This window comes from Oryctolagus cuniculus, chromosome 19 (assembly GCF_051225735.1).
Source record: "Oryctolagus cuniculus isolate XC-2025 breed Fujian yellow rabbit chromosome 19, ASM5122573v1, whole genome shotgun sequence".
Lineage (NCBI taxonomy): Eukaryota > Metazoa > Chordata > Mammalia > Lagomorpha > Leporidae > Oryctolagus > Oryctolagus cuniculus.
In genome coordinates, this window is record NC_142885.1 from 61,778,428 (window position 1) to 61,798,552 (window position 20,125).

General features: G+C 54.6%; 1 protein-coding gene across 8 annotated transcripts in view; it reads right to left on the bottom strand.

The window, feature by feature from the left end:
- Nucleotides 1-20,125, bottom strand: part of SNX29 (sorting nexin 29) — a 473,360-nt gene that overhangs the window by 28,497 nt on the left and 424,738 nt on the right. For 2 of the 8 annotated variants that reach the window (XM_089321667.1, XM_089321666.1), the window contains one exon: nt 9,483-9,699. The exons of the other annotated variants lie outside the window; for them this stretch is intronic. In XM_089321667.1, the coding sequence (XP_089177793.1) occupies nt 9,688-9,699 (12 nt within the window). In that variant the 3' untranslated portion in view covers nt 9,483-9,687. Of the gene's footprint in view, nt 1-9,482; nt 9,700-20,125 lie in introns of those variants that run through there. 8 annotated transcript variants of the gene reach the window in all.

Consider the following 20,125-nt stretch of genomic DNA (forward strand, 5'->3'; position numbering starts at 1 on the left):
TACCACAGCCGCAGCCTATGGCTGGCCCAGGCCTGGCAAATCCATCCGAGAGGCCACATCACGTGCAGTTCACGTGGCAGGATGACCTGAAGCTACCAGAGGGGCCTGCAGTGCCATTGTTCCGCTCTGCGGGCTGGGGGCCAAACCACTTGGGGCTGGAGTTTCTCATCTGTGAACTGGGGATAACGGAGTGCCCACCTCACCGTGGCAACCTCTGCCAGGCTCTGTGACAGGCCCTGACGGGAGACAGGTGCTCAGGGGGCTGGCAGGGAGGCGTGTCTGGCTCACAGGAGGAGAGAACGCATTCCTCGGAGCAGAGGCTGCTTTAGCAGAGTCTAATGGAGGACAGGCATGTCCACTGGGGGTCCTGGTGGGTGCCCCCAGGTGAGGGGATGGCTAATGCCAAAAAGAAACCTGCAGGCAGGAGGGGCCCAGCTTGCTGGACAGCAGAGCGAAGGCCCACGTGGCTGGGCTTAGTGGCTCGAGTGTGGCTCAGCAGGAGCCTGGCCGTGTACAGCCCTGCCAGACGCGGACAGCAGCCAGCGGGAGGTGGGAGGCCGGAGGTCTGTGACCCGACGCATATTTAGAAGGACAGGGGAGTCGGTTGTTGGCAGCCGCAGGCATTTTCTACTCAGAATTCTTCAGAGTTCCCTCCGTCCTCTGTCCACCTGCCACGGACCCTGTGTTTCTTCTCCCATCCTGCATTGCTCTCTGCCGTCTGCCTGGGCTGCTCCCTATGCCCACTCATGCCCACTCGCGCCCCTGTTCCCTGGGGGGGGGAGGGTCCTCATTCCTTCTCTGAGCACCTCCTGCTTCCCACGGAAACGGAAATCCCACGGAGGCTGGGGCTTTGTCTGGCTCATCCCTGGATCAGCAGAGCCTGCCCTGGGGCCGGGGGATGAGGACAGGCTGCATAAAATAAATGTTTGTGGAAAGAACAAAGACACACAGGGGCAGGCTGAGGGGCGGCGAGGCAGGCGGCCAGGGAGAACAGTCTGGAAGCTGCTGCCAACATCCAGACAAGGGAGAACAATGGCTCCAGCCAGGCCTGCGGGCAGGGAGAACCAGGCTACCCTGTGTGCAAGGGGCTGGAGGGCAAAGCCCAGGTCGGGAGTGAACTGGCCCTGCACAGGCCCCAGCCTGCGGGGCTCCCTGGGGACCAGCGCCCCTCAGCGAGGGCCTAGCTCTTAAAGGAGCCGGAGGCATTTGAGAGTGTCCCAGTTGGGCTCCTGGGGCGGCAGCCAGAACGCAGATTAGAAGTGACGGGGCTGGACGGAAGCCCAGCCTGCGGAATGTGCCAGACTCCTCTGGTGGCCGCTTAATGAGTCCTCGCCGCCCGTGGCCCTGCTGTCATTGCGCGCGGCATTCCTATTGTAATACCATTGTCAATTACGGTTTAGAACTATTAATAGTGAGCACTGGGAGTCAGGCCTTGCTTCAAAAAAGAACACTCAGGACTATTTTAATGGGACTGTTTCTTCCCTTCCAGAAAAGGTTAATTTTATTTTGAGCCTCAAGAAGATAAAGATACCATCAAATTAAGAACAGCTATTTTTAAAATGACAGAATGTTGTGAACAAGACAACGAGGTAGCGCTCCTGAAAGAAACGCTTGGGCCGCACCCTGCACCCTCCTGACACGTGACTGCCTGGGCCCTTCCGGGCAGGTGCGCCTTCTCCACGCCGCCCCACGCACTGGGACACTTGCCACACTGGGGAAGGTCTGCGCTGGGTCTGTGGTGGGGACGCGGGGGCATCTGACCCACGTGTGGTGTGATCGTCACCACAGCAGTAGCAGTCGTAGCACTGAGGAAGGCGCCAGGTGCACCTGCCCAACGTGCATCCTTGTGCCTCGCTCTCCACTGCCTCCCGAGGAGGGAGGTCATTGCAGAGGGACACCACCGAGGCTGAGAGGAGCACCAGGCACCCAGACACACCGCCTCAGGGAGGGCCCTGGAAGTCTAAATCCTGAGCCCTGACCCATTCCCCACGGAGAGGAGACACAGGGAGGGAAAGGGGTCTCAGGGCAGGGTGCAGCATGGAGATGCAAACACTGCAGCCAGGGGACCCCGGGCTTCAGAGAGAGGAGGGCGAAGGGCTGGGGGCTGAGGGTGGAGAGCTGGGAGGCTGCGTCACAGGGTCTGAACTCCATCTGGGTGGCAGGTATTTTAAGCAAGAAAGCAACCATCAGCCTTTTCTTCTGTGGGACTGAAAATCACGCCAATTCTTCATTTTCAAAATCTACTCCATGTTGATCCTGGAGGGCTGAAAGTCGGCTTTTCCTCTTTTGAGTGTGAGCCAACCTGGGGGTGCAGAGTTCCCACCACCCTGAGGCCCGGGAATGGGCCTTCTATCCCCATCAACCCCACATGGCTCTGTGAACTTAGCTTTCCTTTTTTTTTTTTTTGGACAGGCAGAGTGGACAGCAGTGAGAGAGAAAGACAGAGAGAAAGGTCTTCCTTTGCCGTTGGTTCACCCCCCAATGGCCGCCGCGGCTTGGCGCGCTGCAGCTGGCGCACCGCGCTGATCCGAAGCCAGGAGCCAGGTGCTTCTCCTGGTCTCCCATGGGGTGCAGGGCCCAAGCACTTGGGCCATCCTCCACTGCACTCCCGGGCCACAGCAGAGAGCTGGCCTGGAAGAGGGGCAACCGGGACAGAATCCGGCGCCCCAACCGGGACTAGAACCCGGTGTGCCGGCGCCGCAAGGTGGAGGATAAGCCTGTTGAGCCACGGCACCGGCCAAACTTAGCTTTCTTAGGAGCGCAGGGCCTGGGCTCCCGACCCTGAAGCCTGGGCTGTTTCTAGGGAGACAGTTATACAACTGCTCACTGGCACACTGGGGAGGGAAGCACTGGCCAGCGCGCCACTGTGAAACCCTCAAAGAGGGCATTGGAGAGCCCTGCAGAGCTGGCCGTGTGGACGCGCCTTTACTTGTTGAACCAGCTCTTTCTCCCCCAGACAGTCACTGGCTGGAGCGCCTCTGATGTACACGAGACAGGCAGGGTGAGGGCTGTGCTGAGCCGACTGGCTGGGCTGGGCAGGGTAGGCGGGCTGAATCTCAGAGGCGTGGGTGAGAGACTCCCCTACCGTAGGCCCTAGGACACCCACTGCCTTAGAGGCCATGGTCACGGCCCCTCCAGTGAGCACACCAGCAGCTCAGTCCTGAACCAGCAGTTCAGCTCCCCCACCAGTTATGAGAGAGTGTTTTGGTCATGGACTGGGAAGGAAAGAGCAAGGCAAGAAAGAGGCCAAGCCCCACACAAGCCACATCCCACTCCCTCCACCCCTTGCCCCATGCCTCTCTGAATGTGGGAGAGGCCACTGGCCATCATCCAGTTTCCCCCTAAGCAAACCCTGCTGGGCACACCCTCCATGCCAGGCTCTAGACTGGAGGGGACACTGGAGGTCTATCATTGGCTCATTCAAGCCTTCAGTGGACAGCACAGCGGAGACATGCACTCACCCACCCACGGCCACCTGGTCTGTCTCAGGGTTATGGAAAGGAGGTGAGAGAGAAGTGAACCAACAGCTACCCTCACAGAGGGCATGGCTGGAAGCCCCTTCACTCTTCCATGGAGGTTTGCAGGAGGCCCAGGAGCCGGGCACATGCAGGGAACCACAAGTCACAGAGCCAGCTCGTGGGACAGGCACAAAGATGGGTGCCAAAACTGTGCTGTGAAAATGGGGAGAGTGGCGCTCCCCTCTGGCCGGGCAGTGTGGACGAGCACCGGGCACAGACAAGGCGTTTCTGACCTGGGTCTGCAGGGAGGGGGCAGGAGTACCTGAGCAAAGCTGGGGAGGAAGGAGTGACGCCAGCCTGGGGCCGAGGGAGTCGGTCAGTACCCACCAGTGACGGCTGTGAGGACAGGCACCGGGTACGCCCCAGGGCAAGCAGCGCAGCCAGGCCGCTTGCTGTCCTACCACAATGCCTCCCACAAGCACCACCTGCAACTCCTGTGGGACGACAGGGTGGGCAGGAGTGGCCCTGATCGCCCAAATCCCAGGCCCTTCTAGGACAGGTGCAAGCAGTGACCACAACAGACGCTTCAGGGCCCCCACGTGGACGGCATCCACGATGCGATCGTTTCCTGCAGAGACCTTCCAGGCTCCCTGGTGCCTTCCGGATCCATTTCACGCTCCCTGGCGCAGCACAGGGCCCTTCCTCACTCAGCCCCTAGCTGCCCTCCAGGAGTCTCCTCTCTCCCAGGCCAGGCCCCATTCACAACCCCCAAGGAGATGTCCTGACCCCCAAACTCAAGCTTCAGTGTCTAAGAAACTGCTCCCCTCGGCCCCCAGGGGAGGCTGGCTGATCACTGCCCCATGGAGCCCAGGCCATCTGCGACTCTTCACACATGGGCAGCTCTCCCCCGTGCAGGGCGGGTTCCTCCAAGGCTTTACTCACTGTGCTGTCCATCTGCAGTAGCCAGGACAGGGCTGGGTGCGCTGCAGATGCCCCTAAGTCAGTGGGACCCAAGTTCCTTTTAAGTGACCAGGCCATTTCCCTGCCCAATAGCCTCCACGGGGCTCCCAGCCCCCAACAGGAGACCAGCGCCACCCAGGATCTCACCTATCCAGTCCTCTCTGACCCCACATCCCCCCACTCTTTGTCCTTGAGCTGTCCACGCCTCGTGAATGTGCACACTTCCGTCTCTGGCCCTTTGCACCTGCTGTGTTGCTGTGTGAACGCTCCGTCCAGAACAGCTGCAGGGCTCACGTCTCTGCTCGAGCGTCCCTTCCTGTCTAAAAGAGCACAGCCATCGCTCCCTATCTGTTTATTTTTCTGCACATGGCAGCCAGCAGGTGTAGTACGTATTTACAAACGAACTCTACTGTTTAATCTGCACATCAGGACTCCTGCCCTGCTCCCATTTGACAGACATACAAACTGAGACACAGAGGAGCTAAAGAATTTGCCAGTGAATGACAGGTCTCACTTTGCCCCCTAGAGGCCACATTTACTACTCGGCTGGACTTCTAAAGCCTTTTGGAAATTAAGTGTGTTCCTTAGGAAGTAAGAGTCACACAGCTCTGGTCTGGATTACGGTGACAACCCCTTCACACTGAAGGGCAGGTTCCTGACGTCCTGGGTGGCAGGCAGACCCTGAGGGAAGTGCATAGGAAGGTATGTGGCCAAGTGCCAACTGCACACACCTAATACTTGTCTTGGAAGGTGTCCCTGGAGGCAGATGGTTGGCCTACCAGCGAAGACTCTGCTAGGGACACAGACACCCGGTAGCAGAGTGCCTGGGTTTGACTTTCAGTTCTGTCCCACATTCCAGCTTCCTACTAATGCAGACCCTGGGAGGCAGCAGGCGATGGCTCAAATACCCTGCAGATCTGGCTGGTTCTTAGAGGAGACTCCTCCCATCCTGGTGCCCTCCCTGTCCCTCCCATAGATGTGGCTGGCATGCTCTAAAGGGGGGCAGAGGGCAGATCCTGTGTGCTGCAAGCATGGAAAATCAGGAGGCCAGTGAGCAGCTGCAAGAAGAGGCCAGCTCCTTCACTGTCCACCCAGAACGCGTCCCAGCTCCGTCCACTCAGTCTACGGCCTCCTGGGGTGTGGTGCGGTGAGGACACACAGGTCAGCAAACAGGGGACCTGGAACCTGGCCTCACACTGACCCCTACTCCACATATGTCCTTGGGAAAGTCCCCTCTGGCCTGAATTCCCTCACCTGGAAAGGGAGCAGGCAAGTCAAACTATCTCTCAACTCCCTTCCCGCACAGACTCCTTAGGCCATAATCCCTTTCATCCAAGGTTTCAGACTTATCAAAGAAGAAAGAGAATTCTCTAAGCACTGATGTCATTCTTGTCACGTTATAGCAAGGAAACATAAACCAAGGCCCCCTATGGGTGCAACTTAGCAAGTCTGCTAGGGAAGAATGCACAATAGCCTGCTGTCACCAAGCCCAGTCCTAGAGACCCAAGGGATCTGGGTGGCGGCAGGGCTTCCAGGGGTGCTGAACTCTGAACTCTGAGGCGGGAGGCTCCGTCAGTGGGCAGAACACACAAGCTTGTCAATCACTCCATCGGGGTATCCGACCTCAACGCTGCCCTGGGACCACGCCCCCACGCCCAGGAGCCCCTCTGAGAGCTGCCTGTCCTAGGTCTCTTCCCCTTCACTTTAACCCCATCCTCGACTCCCTGTCTGTGGTGACGTCAGAAGCTGGTGCTGCTGGCTATGAACAGGAAAAGCACCAAGCCCAGGGAGGGAGGTGAGGGAACAAACCACAACCTTAGCGGTGGCTCACTGTGCGCCCCCGTGGGATGGCGAGGCCCCGAGCTCAGTCCTTGCAGGGCCCAGAGAGAAGCCGCTAGACTGGTATGGAGAGGCTCCTTCGTCATGTTCCACACCCAAAGTCAACAGGAAGCAGGGTGCTGAGGCCTGCACCCCGGTGTCTGGCTGCAGAGCCCCTGCTCCTAATCTTAACCTGGCAATGTTTTCAACAGTATCTACTTCAAGGAGAAATAAAACAATGTTTTTTTTTTAAATTTTTTTTTTTGACAGGCAGAGTGGACAGTGAGAGAGAGAGAGACAGAGAGAAAGGTTTTCCTTTGCCGTTGGTTCACCCTCCAATGGCCGCTGTGCTGAGGCCAGCTCACTGCACTGATCCGAAGCCAGGAGCCAGGTGCTTCTCCTGGTCTCCCATGGGGTGCAGGGCCCAAGCACTTGGGCCATCCTCCACTGCACTCCCTGGCCACAGCAGAGAGCTGGCCTGGAAGAGGGGCAACCGGGACAGAATCCGGCGCCCTGACTGGGACTAGAACCCGGTGTGCTTGCGCCACAGGTGGAGGATTAGCCAAGTAAGCCTCGGTGCTGGCCATTTATTTTTTATTTACTTGAAAAGCAGAGAGACAGAGACAGAGCGAGCGAGCATGAGAGCATGGTGTCTTTCATTCAGTGGTACATTCCTCAAATGCCAGGCTGGAGCCAGAAGCCCAGAACACAGTCCAGGACTGCACGTGGGTGGTAGGGACCCAGGTACCTGAGCCATCATCTGCTGCCTCCCGGGAAGTGCATTAACCGGAAGTTGGATCAGAAGCCTGGGTGGGGCTGCCTCCCAGGCACTCCAGTATGGGCTGCAGATGCCCTAAGTACTGGCTTAACCCACAGCACCGCCACACCTGCCCCCCACCAACTCCTAAAGACAGTGAGCTGCGCACATCACGTCATCCACTCAACCACTGAGCAGCCACAGGCGTCCCACACTCCGGGCTTGGGGTGGGCACCAAGGATCTAAGCCAGGATCCAGAATTCAGATCCTGGACTTCTAGACCCGACTCCTACCCCGTCTTTCACTACACTAACTTGCTATCCCCTGTTTTGTGCAGGACGCTGTGTTGGGGGAAGGTAGGGAAAATGAGGGATGCTGCCTCCCTGCTGGGAAACAGAATCTGCCAAGAAAGGAGAGGCCTCGCACCAGACGCATACAGAGCAGCAGCGTAACAGCAGCCCGAGAGGGCTTGCGAAGGGCTCTGTGGCAGAGTCGTGTGCACCTGTCACCTCCGACCTCCAAGGCAGCTTTACCTGGCAGGTTCTAGGATCACCCCCATCTCAGGGAGGAGGACTCAGAGGGGCAGGGAGGTGAAGAAACTCTAGAAGGCAGCTCATCTCACTCCATCAGCAGCACAAGCTGACGTCCACCATGGTACTAGCAAGGAGGCCAGAGGGGCCCCTTGCCTGCTCCCAACCTTGTTGGTCTACTGAGACACACACGACTACCTGTGACTAGGTGGGCAGTCCTGGGGCTGGGTTCTGATGGCCGCTGGGTGGAGTGTGCCTGTGATGGGCAGGGGTGGTCAGACTCACCAGGACGTCACAGACCCAAAGGTCCTCTCCAGGCTTCCTTCCTGGACAAGGCCACGGGGCTCAGCCCTAGCACCATGGCCACGCTTGCTCTGTTCATCTCACTCAGACAGTGAAGCTGTTCTCCCTAGGAAGCTGTGGGAGAGCCTCAGACTGCAGGCAGGGTCACATCACTTACAAGACGTTCCTCTACAGTGGGCTGATGGCACGTCACAGCCCCCAGGGCTGAGGAAGGCAATGCCCAGGAAGGAGCTTGGAGAATACAGAACAGCAGTCCCATGGGCTCACTGCCTTGTGCCAAGTGTTGGGACAGACAATCCTGAGCTCCCCATCTGCAGCCATGAGGAACCCACATCAAACCCTGCATGCACACACAGCAAGAAGACACGCCCACTTCCAGAAAAGGCCAGGAGACGGGTGCTGACATCTCCTCCCACACGCATCTCTTCACAATGAGGACGCCACCTCTACTGCGAGCTGACTGCATGCACCACGAGAAGTGTCTGCCTGCATTCTCTCCAGGGCCCCACCCAGCTTCGTGATGAAGGCCCTGAGGCCCACGACAGGGAGTGCCTCCTGCAGGCAACCCAGCTGGGAGTCACAGCCAGCCCGGAGCTTACACCCACGATGGCGACCTGCCTCTTAGGGCCAGGCGGGAGGCCTAGGGCTCTGCCAGAAACACAAAGAGGAAGCAGCGCAGCCCGCAGCTCACACAGTTCTGCAAAGGTCCCTCCCAGCACAGCGGTGGTGAGTACTTGTGGTTGGACAAACTATGCCCACAGGGCGGCCGTCTCGGGGAGGCTGCATTGCCGAGGCTTCCCAGTGGCCTCCATTGCTGCAGACGGGCTGGATCTGGGGCCTGTCTCCCCATGGGCAGAGCCAGTCACGTGGTCTCCTCCAGCTTCCCTGGTGCCCAGCACAGGCCCGACCCTCGGCGGGACGCGACCAGCAATGCCCACACAGGCAGGCGGCAGGCTCTGCTGCAGCTGAACACTGTTTTCCTGTTATCAACATTGCAGCCCAGGGATGCTGGGAGCTGGACAGCAGGGGGGACGGAGAGGCAGGCAGAGGCTGCTGCGTGCGTTTAATGGGACTAACTCAGAGGGTATAAAAGATGCTGTCCACGCACAAATACATCTGGCAGATTCCAGGGGCCAGTGTGCGCAGGGGCAGCCGCTGCTAGATTCCCAGTGTGTGCACCCTTGGGCCACAGTGGGTCACCACTGCCAGACTGCTGAGATTTAACTGGGAGTCTTGGATTTCAAAGGGCTGAGAAATAATTCTTACAATGCCCAAGACCACGTGGATCAAACAAAGCACCAGGTGCAGGCCACATATTGCCACGATTTGAGGCCCGTCTTCCAATCAAAAGTTCCTCGGTTTATAACACTTCGCACAAATTCATAGCAGCCAGGACTGGCGGGGGAAGGAACAGAGCACGCTGCTCCACCCCGCAGGGCTGCAGCCTCCTGGCCTCTGTGCCAGAGACGTGAGAACGTCAGCCTCAGGGGATCGCTGTGTGATCTCAGGAGATGACGCTTTGTAAAGCAGGAACGGGTCACGCCCAGCACAGAGCAGACACACAACGCACGACAAGGTTCCTTCTGAGAAGCCAGCATAGCCAGTGCAAGCCACTCTACCATCCCACGGCACCCCTTTGTTTATATAGGGGAAGGGTTTCTTTTTTTAATTTATTTATTTGAGAGGTAGAGTTATAGACAGAGTGAGAGACAGAGAGAAAGGTCTTCTATCCGCTGGTTCACTCCCCAGGTGGCTGCAACAGCCGGAACTGAGCCTATCCAAAGCCAGGAGCTCCTTCAGGTCTCCCACACCAGTGCAGGGACCCGAGCACTTGGGCCATCTTCTACTGGTTTCCCAGGACCTACGTAGAGAGCTGGAACAGAAGAGAAGCCAGGACACAAACCGGTACCTACACGGGATGCCAGAGCCACAGGCAGAGACTCAGCCTACTGTGCCACAGCGCCAGCCCCTAGGGGGCGTTTTACAAAAGTCAACTCACTTAGGAAAGCCATATGCTGGGGCCATACTGGGTGCAGGAGAGATGAGAAGGCAGAGGACAGAAGCCCTGCCTTTTAGGATGTCTGCTTTTCAGGGAGCATTTTGAAGTTCTACTTGGAAATGTTACTCATCCTGGAGCAAGTCTCTGGGATTTCCCCATAAGAAGGAGAGCAAAAAAATTGTGAAAAACATAGTCAAGGAGCCATTCCAACCACGGCTGAGACATGTCCCCACTTGGGGTCTTTAGTCAAACAAGGAGCCATTCCAACCACGGCTGAGACATGTCCCCACTTGGGGTCTTTAGTCAAACAAGGAGCCATTCCAACCACGGCTGAGACATGTCCCCACTTGGGGTCTTAGCCTCTGCGTCTGTGAGGAGTGGGAGCTGCTGTCGTCACTCATGCAACTGGCAGGACGTGTCAGGCCCTGTGCTCGGGTGAATGGGACAACAGGACAGGAAGTGTCCAGCTACTCCACTCCCCAGCGACCTCTGGGGTGACAGAGGTGGTAACAGCTAGAAAAGCTTCAACTGTAAGAATCTGTGCTAAAAAAATAAAAAATAAAAAAATAAAAAATAAAAATAAAAAAGGCCGGTGCTGCGGCTCAATAGGCTAATCCTCTGCCTTGCAAGCGCCAGTACTCCGGGTTCTAGTCCTGGTCGGGGCGCCCGATTCTGTCCCTGTTGTCCCTCTTCCAGGCCAGCTCTCTGCTGTGGCCTGGGAGTGCAGTGGAGGATGGCCCAAGTGCTTGGGCCCTGCACCCCATGGGAGACCAGGAGAAGCACCTGGCTCCCGCCTTTGGATCAGCGCGGTACGCTGGCCGCAGCACACCAGCCATGGCGGCCATTGGAGGGTGAACCAACGGCAAAGGAAGACCTTTCTCTCTGTCTCTCTCTCTCACTGTCCACTCTGCCTGTCAAAAAAAAAAAAAAAATTAAGAATCTGTGCTCAGCTCCACTGCTCACCATTCATCCCCTCCACGCCTGAGTTAGGAGGAGCTTAGTAATCCTTCCAAAGGCCCCCGTTTCCTGTCCCTGTCACTGGGCAAAGACTGTCCACCCCAGCTGTAGGGACTCGCACAGGAGTCATTACCAGCTATCACGCTGTCCCACGGTGAGTGGCTTAAGAACAAAGGGAAGAAACTGTACCCTGAGGAACTGTAAGACATTGTTTAAAGAAACTAAAGACAACCCAAATAAAGAGGGGAAACGCCCTGCCCAAGGATGGGAGGGCAGTATTTTTAAAGTGATAATACTCAAATTAGTTGTCACAGTCAACAAAATCCCTTATCAAAATTCCAGTTGCCTTCTCTGCAAAATTAGTAAGCTGATCCTAAAATTCATACAGAATTTTAAGAGACTCAGAGTAGCCAAAATAACTCGGAAAAGAAAGTTGGAGGATATACATTTCCCAATTCCAACACCTACCACAAAACTACAGTAATCCAGATAATAGGGAAGCGGCATGCGTATAAATATTTAGATCAATGAAGTAAACTCCCACATATGGCCAACTGATTTTCCACAAGAACGCCAAGACAATGCGACAGGGGAACAAACGGTCTCTTCAGCATGTGGTGCTGGACCAGGTACCCACCTGCAAAATAACAAAGCTTCGATCTCTGCCTTCCACTGGGCACAAAAATTACCTCCAAGTGAACCACAGAACTAAAAGTAAGAGCCAAAACTATATAACATAGGAACACACCCTCATGACCCTGGGCTAGGCAAAAGGCTTCTTAGATAGGATAGCAAAAAACACAAGCAGCCAATGAGATAAAACACATCGGAATTCACTTGAGTTATAAATCTTTCATTTTGCAAAGGACAAAATCAAGGTGTTTACATCACGTGGCTGTTCACACGCCACTCATCTGTTACTTTGTTACAGTGGCCTGAATGGACTAAGGCTCTCCTAAGCTCAGCAGTTCCACTCCTAGATAGAGTTAAAGAACAACACAGTAAGGTCTGGCGTTGTGGCACAGCAGGTTAAACTGCCACCTGTGACACTGGCATCCCATATGAGCACGGTGACTCCACTTCTGATTCAGCACCCTGCTAATGACCCTGCGAAGGTAGCCAAAAGATGGCCCAAGCACTTGGGCCCCTGCCACCCAGGGGGAGATCTGGAAGGAGCTCCAGGCTCCTGGCTTCAGCATCAGTCATCACACCAATTTGGGGAGTGAATCAGTAGAAGCAAGATCCCTCCACCACCCCCTGTCTCTCTCTTCCTTCTTTAACTCTGCCTTTAAAATAAATAAAATAGGGGCTGGCACTATGGCATAGTGGGTTAAGCTGCCAAATGTGTGCCAGTTTGAGACCCAACTGCCCCACTTCTGCTATGGCCTGGAAAAGCATCAGAGGATGGCCCAAGTTCTTGGGTCCCCGCACCTCCATGGGAGATCTCGGTGCCTGGCTTCAGATCAGTGCAGCTCCAGCCACTGCAGCCAGTTGGGGAGTGAACCAACAGATGGAAGACCTCTTTCTATCTCTCTCTCTGCCTCTCCTCCTCTCTCTGTGTAACTCCTTCAAATAAAGAAATAAATCTTTAAAAAGATAAATAAATAAAATAAATCTTTTTTAAAAAAGGAAAACACTTTTGCATCTAAAATGGTTCACAGCATGATTATTCATAAAAGCCAACAAGCGGGAACGACTCCAATGTTACCAGCTGATGAATGGTAAACAAGACGTGACCGATGCATATGCTGGAATACCGGACAACAAAGAGGAACAAGGTACTGACACGTGACACACACAGAGGAACCCTGAGAGCACGACTCTTGTGTCCTGCATGTGAGGCCGTTGACCGGAAATGATCAGAATGGACCAATCTACAGACACAGCAAGTTCATCAGTGGTTGCCCGGGGCTGGAGACTGGGGAGAAGAAAGGCAGGGCGGGGGCTTACTGCTAAAGGGCGTGGGGTTTCTCTAGGGTGATGAGGAGTCCTAAGTTCATTGCAGTGATGGGTGCACAACTTTGCACACATGCTAACCACCACTGACTTCTAGGCTTTAAAGGGGTGAACTACCTGGTACATGCACTATGTCTCAAGTCTAAAACCGGAATGAAGTTCTGATTTGTGCTATTATATGAATGAACCTTGAAAATCATTACACCAGGAAGCCAGACACAACCACATGTGCTATGATTTCACTTCTATGAAATGGTCGGCAGAAATGCATCCACGGAGACAGAAAGTGGGTGAGTGGGTGCTGGCTGAGGCTTGGCGGGAGACGACAGGTGCCTGTGAAATGGTTTAGATTTCTTTTCGGAGTGACAGAAATGTTCTAAATGTGACAGTGGTGGGGGCTTCACAATTCTGTGAATATAGTAAGAGGCACTGAACTGTATACTTTACATGATTAAATGGCATGAAATGTGAATTACCTCAATAAAGGTGCACAACAAACACAACAAACCGGGAAAGGACGGGTGCGGGACCCAGGCACAGCGATGGGTTCTAATCTCAGGACTCGCACTAGAGACTCTTTCTGCTGGAATTCAGCACAGAGGTGAGGGAGGGAGGGAGGGAGGGAGGGAGGAGGGCCGGTCAGGTTCCCAGGCGACGGCAGGAGCTCTGGAGCAGCTTTTCCGGAAGCTCCACCACCCCAGCCCTCTGAAGTCGTAGATGTCCCGTCCCTCGTGGAAGCTACCTCCTCCTGGGCATCCTCCAGTCACATTCAGGTCACAGAGCCTTCCCCTCCAGCTTCCCATCCTGGAGCCCCCGCCTGCCCTCCAACACTCAGCTCTCTCAGGCACAGGCTCATCTAAGAAGCCCCTCCCGCCCACTCAGCAGCAGCCTCCCATCAGCCCAGGGCCTCTGTGCAGCCAAAGCTGGCTGAGCTGCACCTGGCCACACCTGGAGCAGAGCTCTGAAATTCAGCAGCTTAAAAATAAACACAAGCTGCAGTATTTTCAACACGTTCTTCCCACCCTATTAATTATGTATCTCGCACCTGCTTTGCAGAAAGGAACTTAGTGGGGAAGGAACAGAGAGAAGAGACTGGAAAGAGCCAAGTGGCTCAAAGCAGCTGCAGTGGGGGGTGGTGCTCATCGAGGTGGGGAGTGGCGCAGTGCAGGAGCCAGCACGACCCCGCGATCAGTGGCAGAGCGAGGGCAGAGCAGGCGCCTCTGCAGCCTGGTGAGGTCCATCAGCCCAGGTTCAGAACTGTGCTTATCAACGTGCTCTGTCTAAACACACTATCCCATCTGTGATGGAGCAATACAAGTGCTGCTTTGCTGATGTATTAAATAACAAGATCTAGTGCAGGTCTAATCACTACAGTAATCTCAGAGCAGCAATGAGCCTTAATGCTATCTGGAGACAGCTGTGGCAACCATAATGCAACATGAAAATGTATGAGATTGATTTCCAGTGGTGACAAAGCTGCAGGCAACCCTCAATGCATGTTGAAAGTTCATATTTCAGGTAAAAATGCCAACTTAAGTGTTAAACTGATCATATACATAGAATTAAGTGTTAAAATGATCATACAAATAGGATCAAGTGTCTGGTAATAATAATAGATAGAATTAAAAAGGAGAGGATGTTCCAATATGAGAAGCAGTCCACACAACAGACTCACAGAATGACAATCGCTTTAAGTAGCACTCTGACCTCAGAATCAGCCCTTAAGACTTCCTGGTCTGGCTGAAAAGCCCATGAGAGCATTTCGGACGTGGAAAGCCAAGACATTGTGGCAAAAAATGTTCTACATGAAGGATCTCTGTAAGTGAGACCCCAGTGGAAAGAAGGGGCCATCAAAGAAGGAGGTACTTTTCTCTGAAGGGAGAAGAGAACTTCCACTTTGCTTAGGGCCTGTCTAAATACTAAAGGAGTTTGTGGATTCAAAAGGCTTCCATAGCCTAAGCAGCTCATGTCAAGAGCCTCAGATTGTCATTGACATGATACATAAGACTGCTAATTGTTAAATTAACAACAGGAGTCACTGTGCTCTAACTTCCCATGTAGGACCTCTGTCCTTAATGAGTTGTACTATGAGAGTTAACTGTAAAACTTGTTCTCAATAGTGTCTGTGTGTGTGTGTGTGTGTGTGTGCAGATTGTTGAAATCTTTACTTAGTAAAGAGTTGGTCTTCTGTGTACAAAGTTAATTGAAAATGAATCTTAATGGAGAATGGGACTGAGAAGGGGAGAGGGAGGAGGAGAAGTGGTGGGAGGACAGGTATGGTGGGAAGAATCACTATATATCCCTAAAACTGTACTTATGAAATCTGTATTCATTAAATAAAAGGTTTCTTTGGGGGAAAAAAAGAAGGTGATGAAAGTAACAGCACATTCTTTTTCACTGATCACCTGACGTTTTATCCTCACACCTCAGAATAAGAACTCCAGGGCTAGAAAATTAGGCTGAGCCTAAGCAGACCCTTTCTGAGCCTTGGTTTCCCCATCTGTAAAATGGGACCCAGTCCACTGTGGCAGGGGGTGGGGGTGGGGAGCAAGGGGCGACATTAAGAGCATTATGTGGCCAAAAGATCCAGCAAGTCCCAAATGCCATCTCCTCCTAGAAGCCATGATGGCCACAGGATTCTGAGCACTCCCTGTGGCAAGGCCTGCTCTGAGCCCATGTCCTGCACGAGCTCACCTGATCCTCACAGTGTCCTCCTGATGGAGCTGCCACTGTCTTTACGTTTGTGACAACAAAGCACAGCAAGGGGACACCCTGGTCTACACTGTCAGGATCCAAACTCAGATATACAGCTTCCAGAGCCCATGCCCTTCTCCCACCGCCTCCCCCTCGCACCCCTAGAACTCCAGAGGAGGTAAATGCCCAAGCTGAGGCAGGCTTTATTCTGGGCAGCAGCCTTGGGTCTGTGCACACGTCTGTACAAGGCACGTCATCCGCCCTGGTCAGAGGCAGTCTTGAGTCTGGACATAAAGCCATCTCCAAGGTTTCACTGGGAACTAGAATCTTCCATTTCACCAGAAGGAAATTCTGACTCAGAGACAGAGCATCTGGACTCAGCACGGAGTATTGAAATGCACAGGCCTGCATTTGCTCTGTTGCTGGCTCTGCCTGGAACATGCATCTTGTGATCTATGACACATGCTGCATATCAGCTTATAGGTCCCTGCCTGGGCCTCTGAACCGAATCCTCTTGAGCGTAGCCCCTGCACTGTTCCTACCCAACAGCTTGGCACTGTGTAGAAGCATCTAAGGGTTAATTTAATGTCTGTCCCTACTGAACTGGACATCCTAGAAGCCAGAGAGAAACCAAGTCTGTCTTCTCACCACCATCTGAAACACACCTGCTGAATGAAAAGGAGTGAACAGCACTCGGTGAGGGACTGAGCCCTTCCCATATCTGGGCAGTCCTCATTCCAGCCTGGGAGGGTGTGATGGGACATAGCACAGCCTGCTGTGCCAACTTAGCACACAATGACTCTGCCCACTGACAGGTGTGGTCCAGAGCCTGACACTCTGACAGCTGGGCAGCAGTCAGCCTTGCTGGAGGGGAATAAGGTGATCTGGGCAGGAAGGAGACAGAGAGGGGCCCTGTTGGAAGGATCCCATGAAATAATGACAACAATGACACGGACCAGTGCTTCTCAACCTTCCGTGTGTGCCCTGCGCCCAGGAGGCTCTGACTCAGTAGGCCTGGGTGGGGTCTGAGATTCTGCATGTCTGCCAGTCTCTCACACAGACCACACCAAGTTCTTTAAAGAGAACAGATCTGAGACAGAGTTTCAAAGTCAACCTTGGAGGTCCTGTTTAATAGCCTTCATTTCAAGCCACACCATAGCTGGACAGCCTAGCTCCAACTCACGAAAACACTGGCCACACCAGCACAAGGTTAGCACATGAATGGGGTGGGGTTCTAAAGGAGAAGTGGACAGACATCACAAGTGCTGTCCTGGCTCTCTGAACATGGACCCTTCGGTATAAACTTGAGCTTTTCTTGGGCCTGCAGACCAACAAGGTGGGCATTATCCAAGGGCTTTTCAAAAAACGAGTGGAGGGTTACAGTCCTGGAGCTTGTAATTACTAGGTCCTGGGTATGGTCTGACCGTCTGAATCTGTTCAAACCTCAGTGGCTCAGACACAGTTGGAGTGGGAAACCATCAGAGGAGTGGCAGCTATGCTGGCACTGTCCGTGGTGCTGACCAGCGGCCTTCGCTGTGGCCTAAGCACAGAATAGGGGCAGATCCCAGGAAGGCAGTGACTGACAGAATCTGAGAAATCTGGGATCTGGAAAAGATGCAGCCATGTCTTGCCCTGCTCGGGTGCTGACATTGTTGGCACACCCATCAGCTACCTGGAGCGCAGCACCAAAACCTAACCCACCGGAAAAGGGAAGATGCTTATGTCCCATCACTTCCAAAATCGATGCACTGGAGGCATCTGCAAAGTCCCAAAGCAGTGGGGAGAGGCATGACCCACAGCTCTGCATCCCACGTGAGCCCCAACAGTGTGGCTGAGGGAGAGGCCTTGCATTGTTTCTTCTGCCTGCATGATGACCACGTAGAACTTGCGTCTGTGCTTTCTGTGGGATCTCCCAGTAAAGGCGGGATGAGCGGGCAGAGGCCAGGGGAGAAGATAAAAGGCAGAAACCAGAATGAAGCAGAAGGCCAGGTCTGTTGGCCTGGTTCATCTTTCCAGCTGCCTGTCCCAACTAACATCACACCTGCTACCCAGCGCCCTCAGCCACATCTCCTATCAAGGAGGAGAAGGCCAAGCCCAGATGAGAGGTCACTGCTCATTTCTGAAAATCCGACCACCTCTATTTTTACCTTTGTCTTTAAGCGGAGCTGAAGACCTCTGGTTTGCAACGGTGGGGAAATCTTTGTAAATTCTGTAAGTCAAAGAAATTCTGTGCGGTATGGTTTGCAGCTTAACATTTCCCATGACTCGAGTGACCTTTCCGGGGACAGCTCTGGAGCTAAGCCTCTCGTACATATTTTACGTTATTTGGAGATGGCAAAGAGATCACTTGCGTGTTTACATGTATGTTATCTGCCCTCTGTGCCTGCCCCTCTGTGCATGAGGCCCTTATCTGTTCAGTTCACTCCTGCACCCTCAGCGGCTGGCACGAAGCAGGTGCTCCAGACAGCACTGCTGAGGGGCTCACTGCTTGGCGCCCGTGCACTCCTGCACCGTTTCATAGGTGGCGAGGCACCCTCCATGCTGCTGCCCAAGCAGGCGTCATCTGTGGCCACAGAACTGCATGTCCCTGCATCCCTTCTGGCCTCCTTGTCAGTGATCTGAGGTCACAGAGCCTGGAGAATACAGGCAGGAGCAGGTCCAGGCTGTGGAACAAGCCTTCGGTCTGGGTCCTGCCACTACCAAGACCAGGACTTAACCCCAGCACAGCTGGGTCCTCCCTGCACAGGTCAGGGGCTGGAGCACTTCCCATCAAGAACCCCACACACATCGGGGCCTAGTATGACCTCACCGTTACTCACACTTCCCCAGGCCGGAACACACCTCTCTCCCTTGCCGACTGAATTCTTCAAAGCTCCAATGAAACAATCAGCCCCTCCAAGCTGAGCAATGCCGCAGCCATCAGGGGTCAGGAAGTGAGAGAGGCAGGGCAGGCGGGTGAGCCTGGGAGCACAGATCCCGGTCAAGGGCCCAGAGTCCGTCAGCACAGGTGCGCTGTGGCCAGCAAGGCGGTGAGGTTAAGAGGAAGAGCAGCCCCACCTGCTGGGCAGGCTGAGCCCTCCAAGCCGCAGACCTGATTTCACCCTCCTCTTGCTCACCACCTTCAAACACAAACCACGTCTCAGGCACCACGTGGCCTGTGTGCCGCCCACGGATAAGTGCACTGGGACACTGTCCACAGCACAGTAACACAGCCCTGACACCGAACAGTAGGTACAGTCACCTGTGTAGGTGTCTAGGCTCTCTGCTCCCCTGGAGTCCACGCCCCACACCTGCTATTACCCCTCCCAGTCCTGCAGGGCTGGGCATTCACTCAAGGCTGCTCGGGCACCAGCCACCAACATGGCAGACACCCTCTTGTGGGCCTTCCTGTGGCACTGTCCTCCACGTGTGGTGACATCTCCAAAGCACAAATAAGCAAGTAAGCAGCCAAGCTATGCTAAAAAGGGGACACAGAAGAGCCTACCATGGCGCACAGTAGCAGGGGATAGCTTAGCTCACATCTCCCCAACTTGGCTGGGAAAGGGAACCCCGAAACCAGACATAGAATGGTGGGCGGGGGGAAGACTGGCATGTTTAGAGGGACCTGTAAGTGCAAAGGTCCTGAGGCAAGACAGGGCTTCGAGGGCTCAAGCTTTAGGGGGGAGACAGGCAGTCACAGGAGGTGAGGCAGGGAGGATAATCCCTGGGCCACCAGGACACTGGGAAGATTAAGTGAGAGCAAGAGCAAGAGTGCGCAGACAAAATGTCCTTGGCCCAGGGCCCGGCACGTGGTTAGCACTCCATAAACAGCTGCTATTCCTATGAGGCCGGGGCCGCTGACGCGAAGAGGGCTTGTTGATGTTCCGCTAACAGGGATCCGGCTGCCCAGGACACGAGGGAGGGCTAACACCAGAATTCAAGGCTCCTCTGCGACACGAGATAGTTCCATTTTCTCCGGCTTATGAGGATCAGGCACTTAACTCAAATAAGCTCCAAAACTCATTACAAAAAAGAATGTCTCCGAAGGTCCACGGCTGAGAAATTAAATGATGGGAAAGTGCCATGGGGGTGGCTGAGCTTGATAGGACTGGGGTCTGGCGGAGAAGAATGGCTCTCCAAAGAGGCAGTGGAAAATCGCATCCCGCACTCACAGGACACTCAGCCTCCCGGAGCCCAGTCCAGAGACAGCTGCTATGGGGACACCAGGAAGAACGCAGGCTGGGCCCCACGGTCCTCCATGGCAGTCACCAGGAAAGCAGCCTGCACCCATGGCAGACCCCGTGCCGGAACCTTGGGGTGGGGGTGAGGAGGTAGAGGGTGGTGAGGAGCTGCTGCTCCCGGGAACTCGGGCAGGAGAGGAAAACACACAGGCACACAGACCACACACACAGACCACAGACAGGCACACAGACCACACACACAGACCGGGGCCAAAGACACATGTAGAGACCAAACACACACACACGGACCACAGACATGCACATGGACCGCAAACACACACACAGACTGCAGACACACACATGGACCACAGACACACACCTGGACCACAGACACACACACGGACCACAGACTCACACACAGACCACAGACCACAGACTACTGAGAGACACACAGACCACAAACATACAGACTGCGGACATGCACACGGACCACAGACACGCACACGGACCACAGACACACACAGAAACCACAA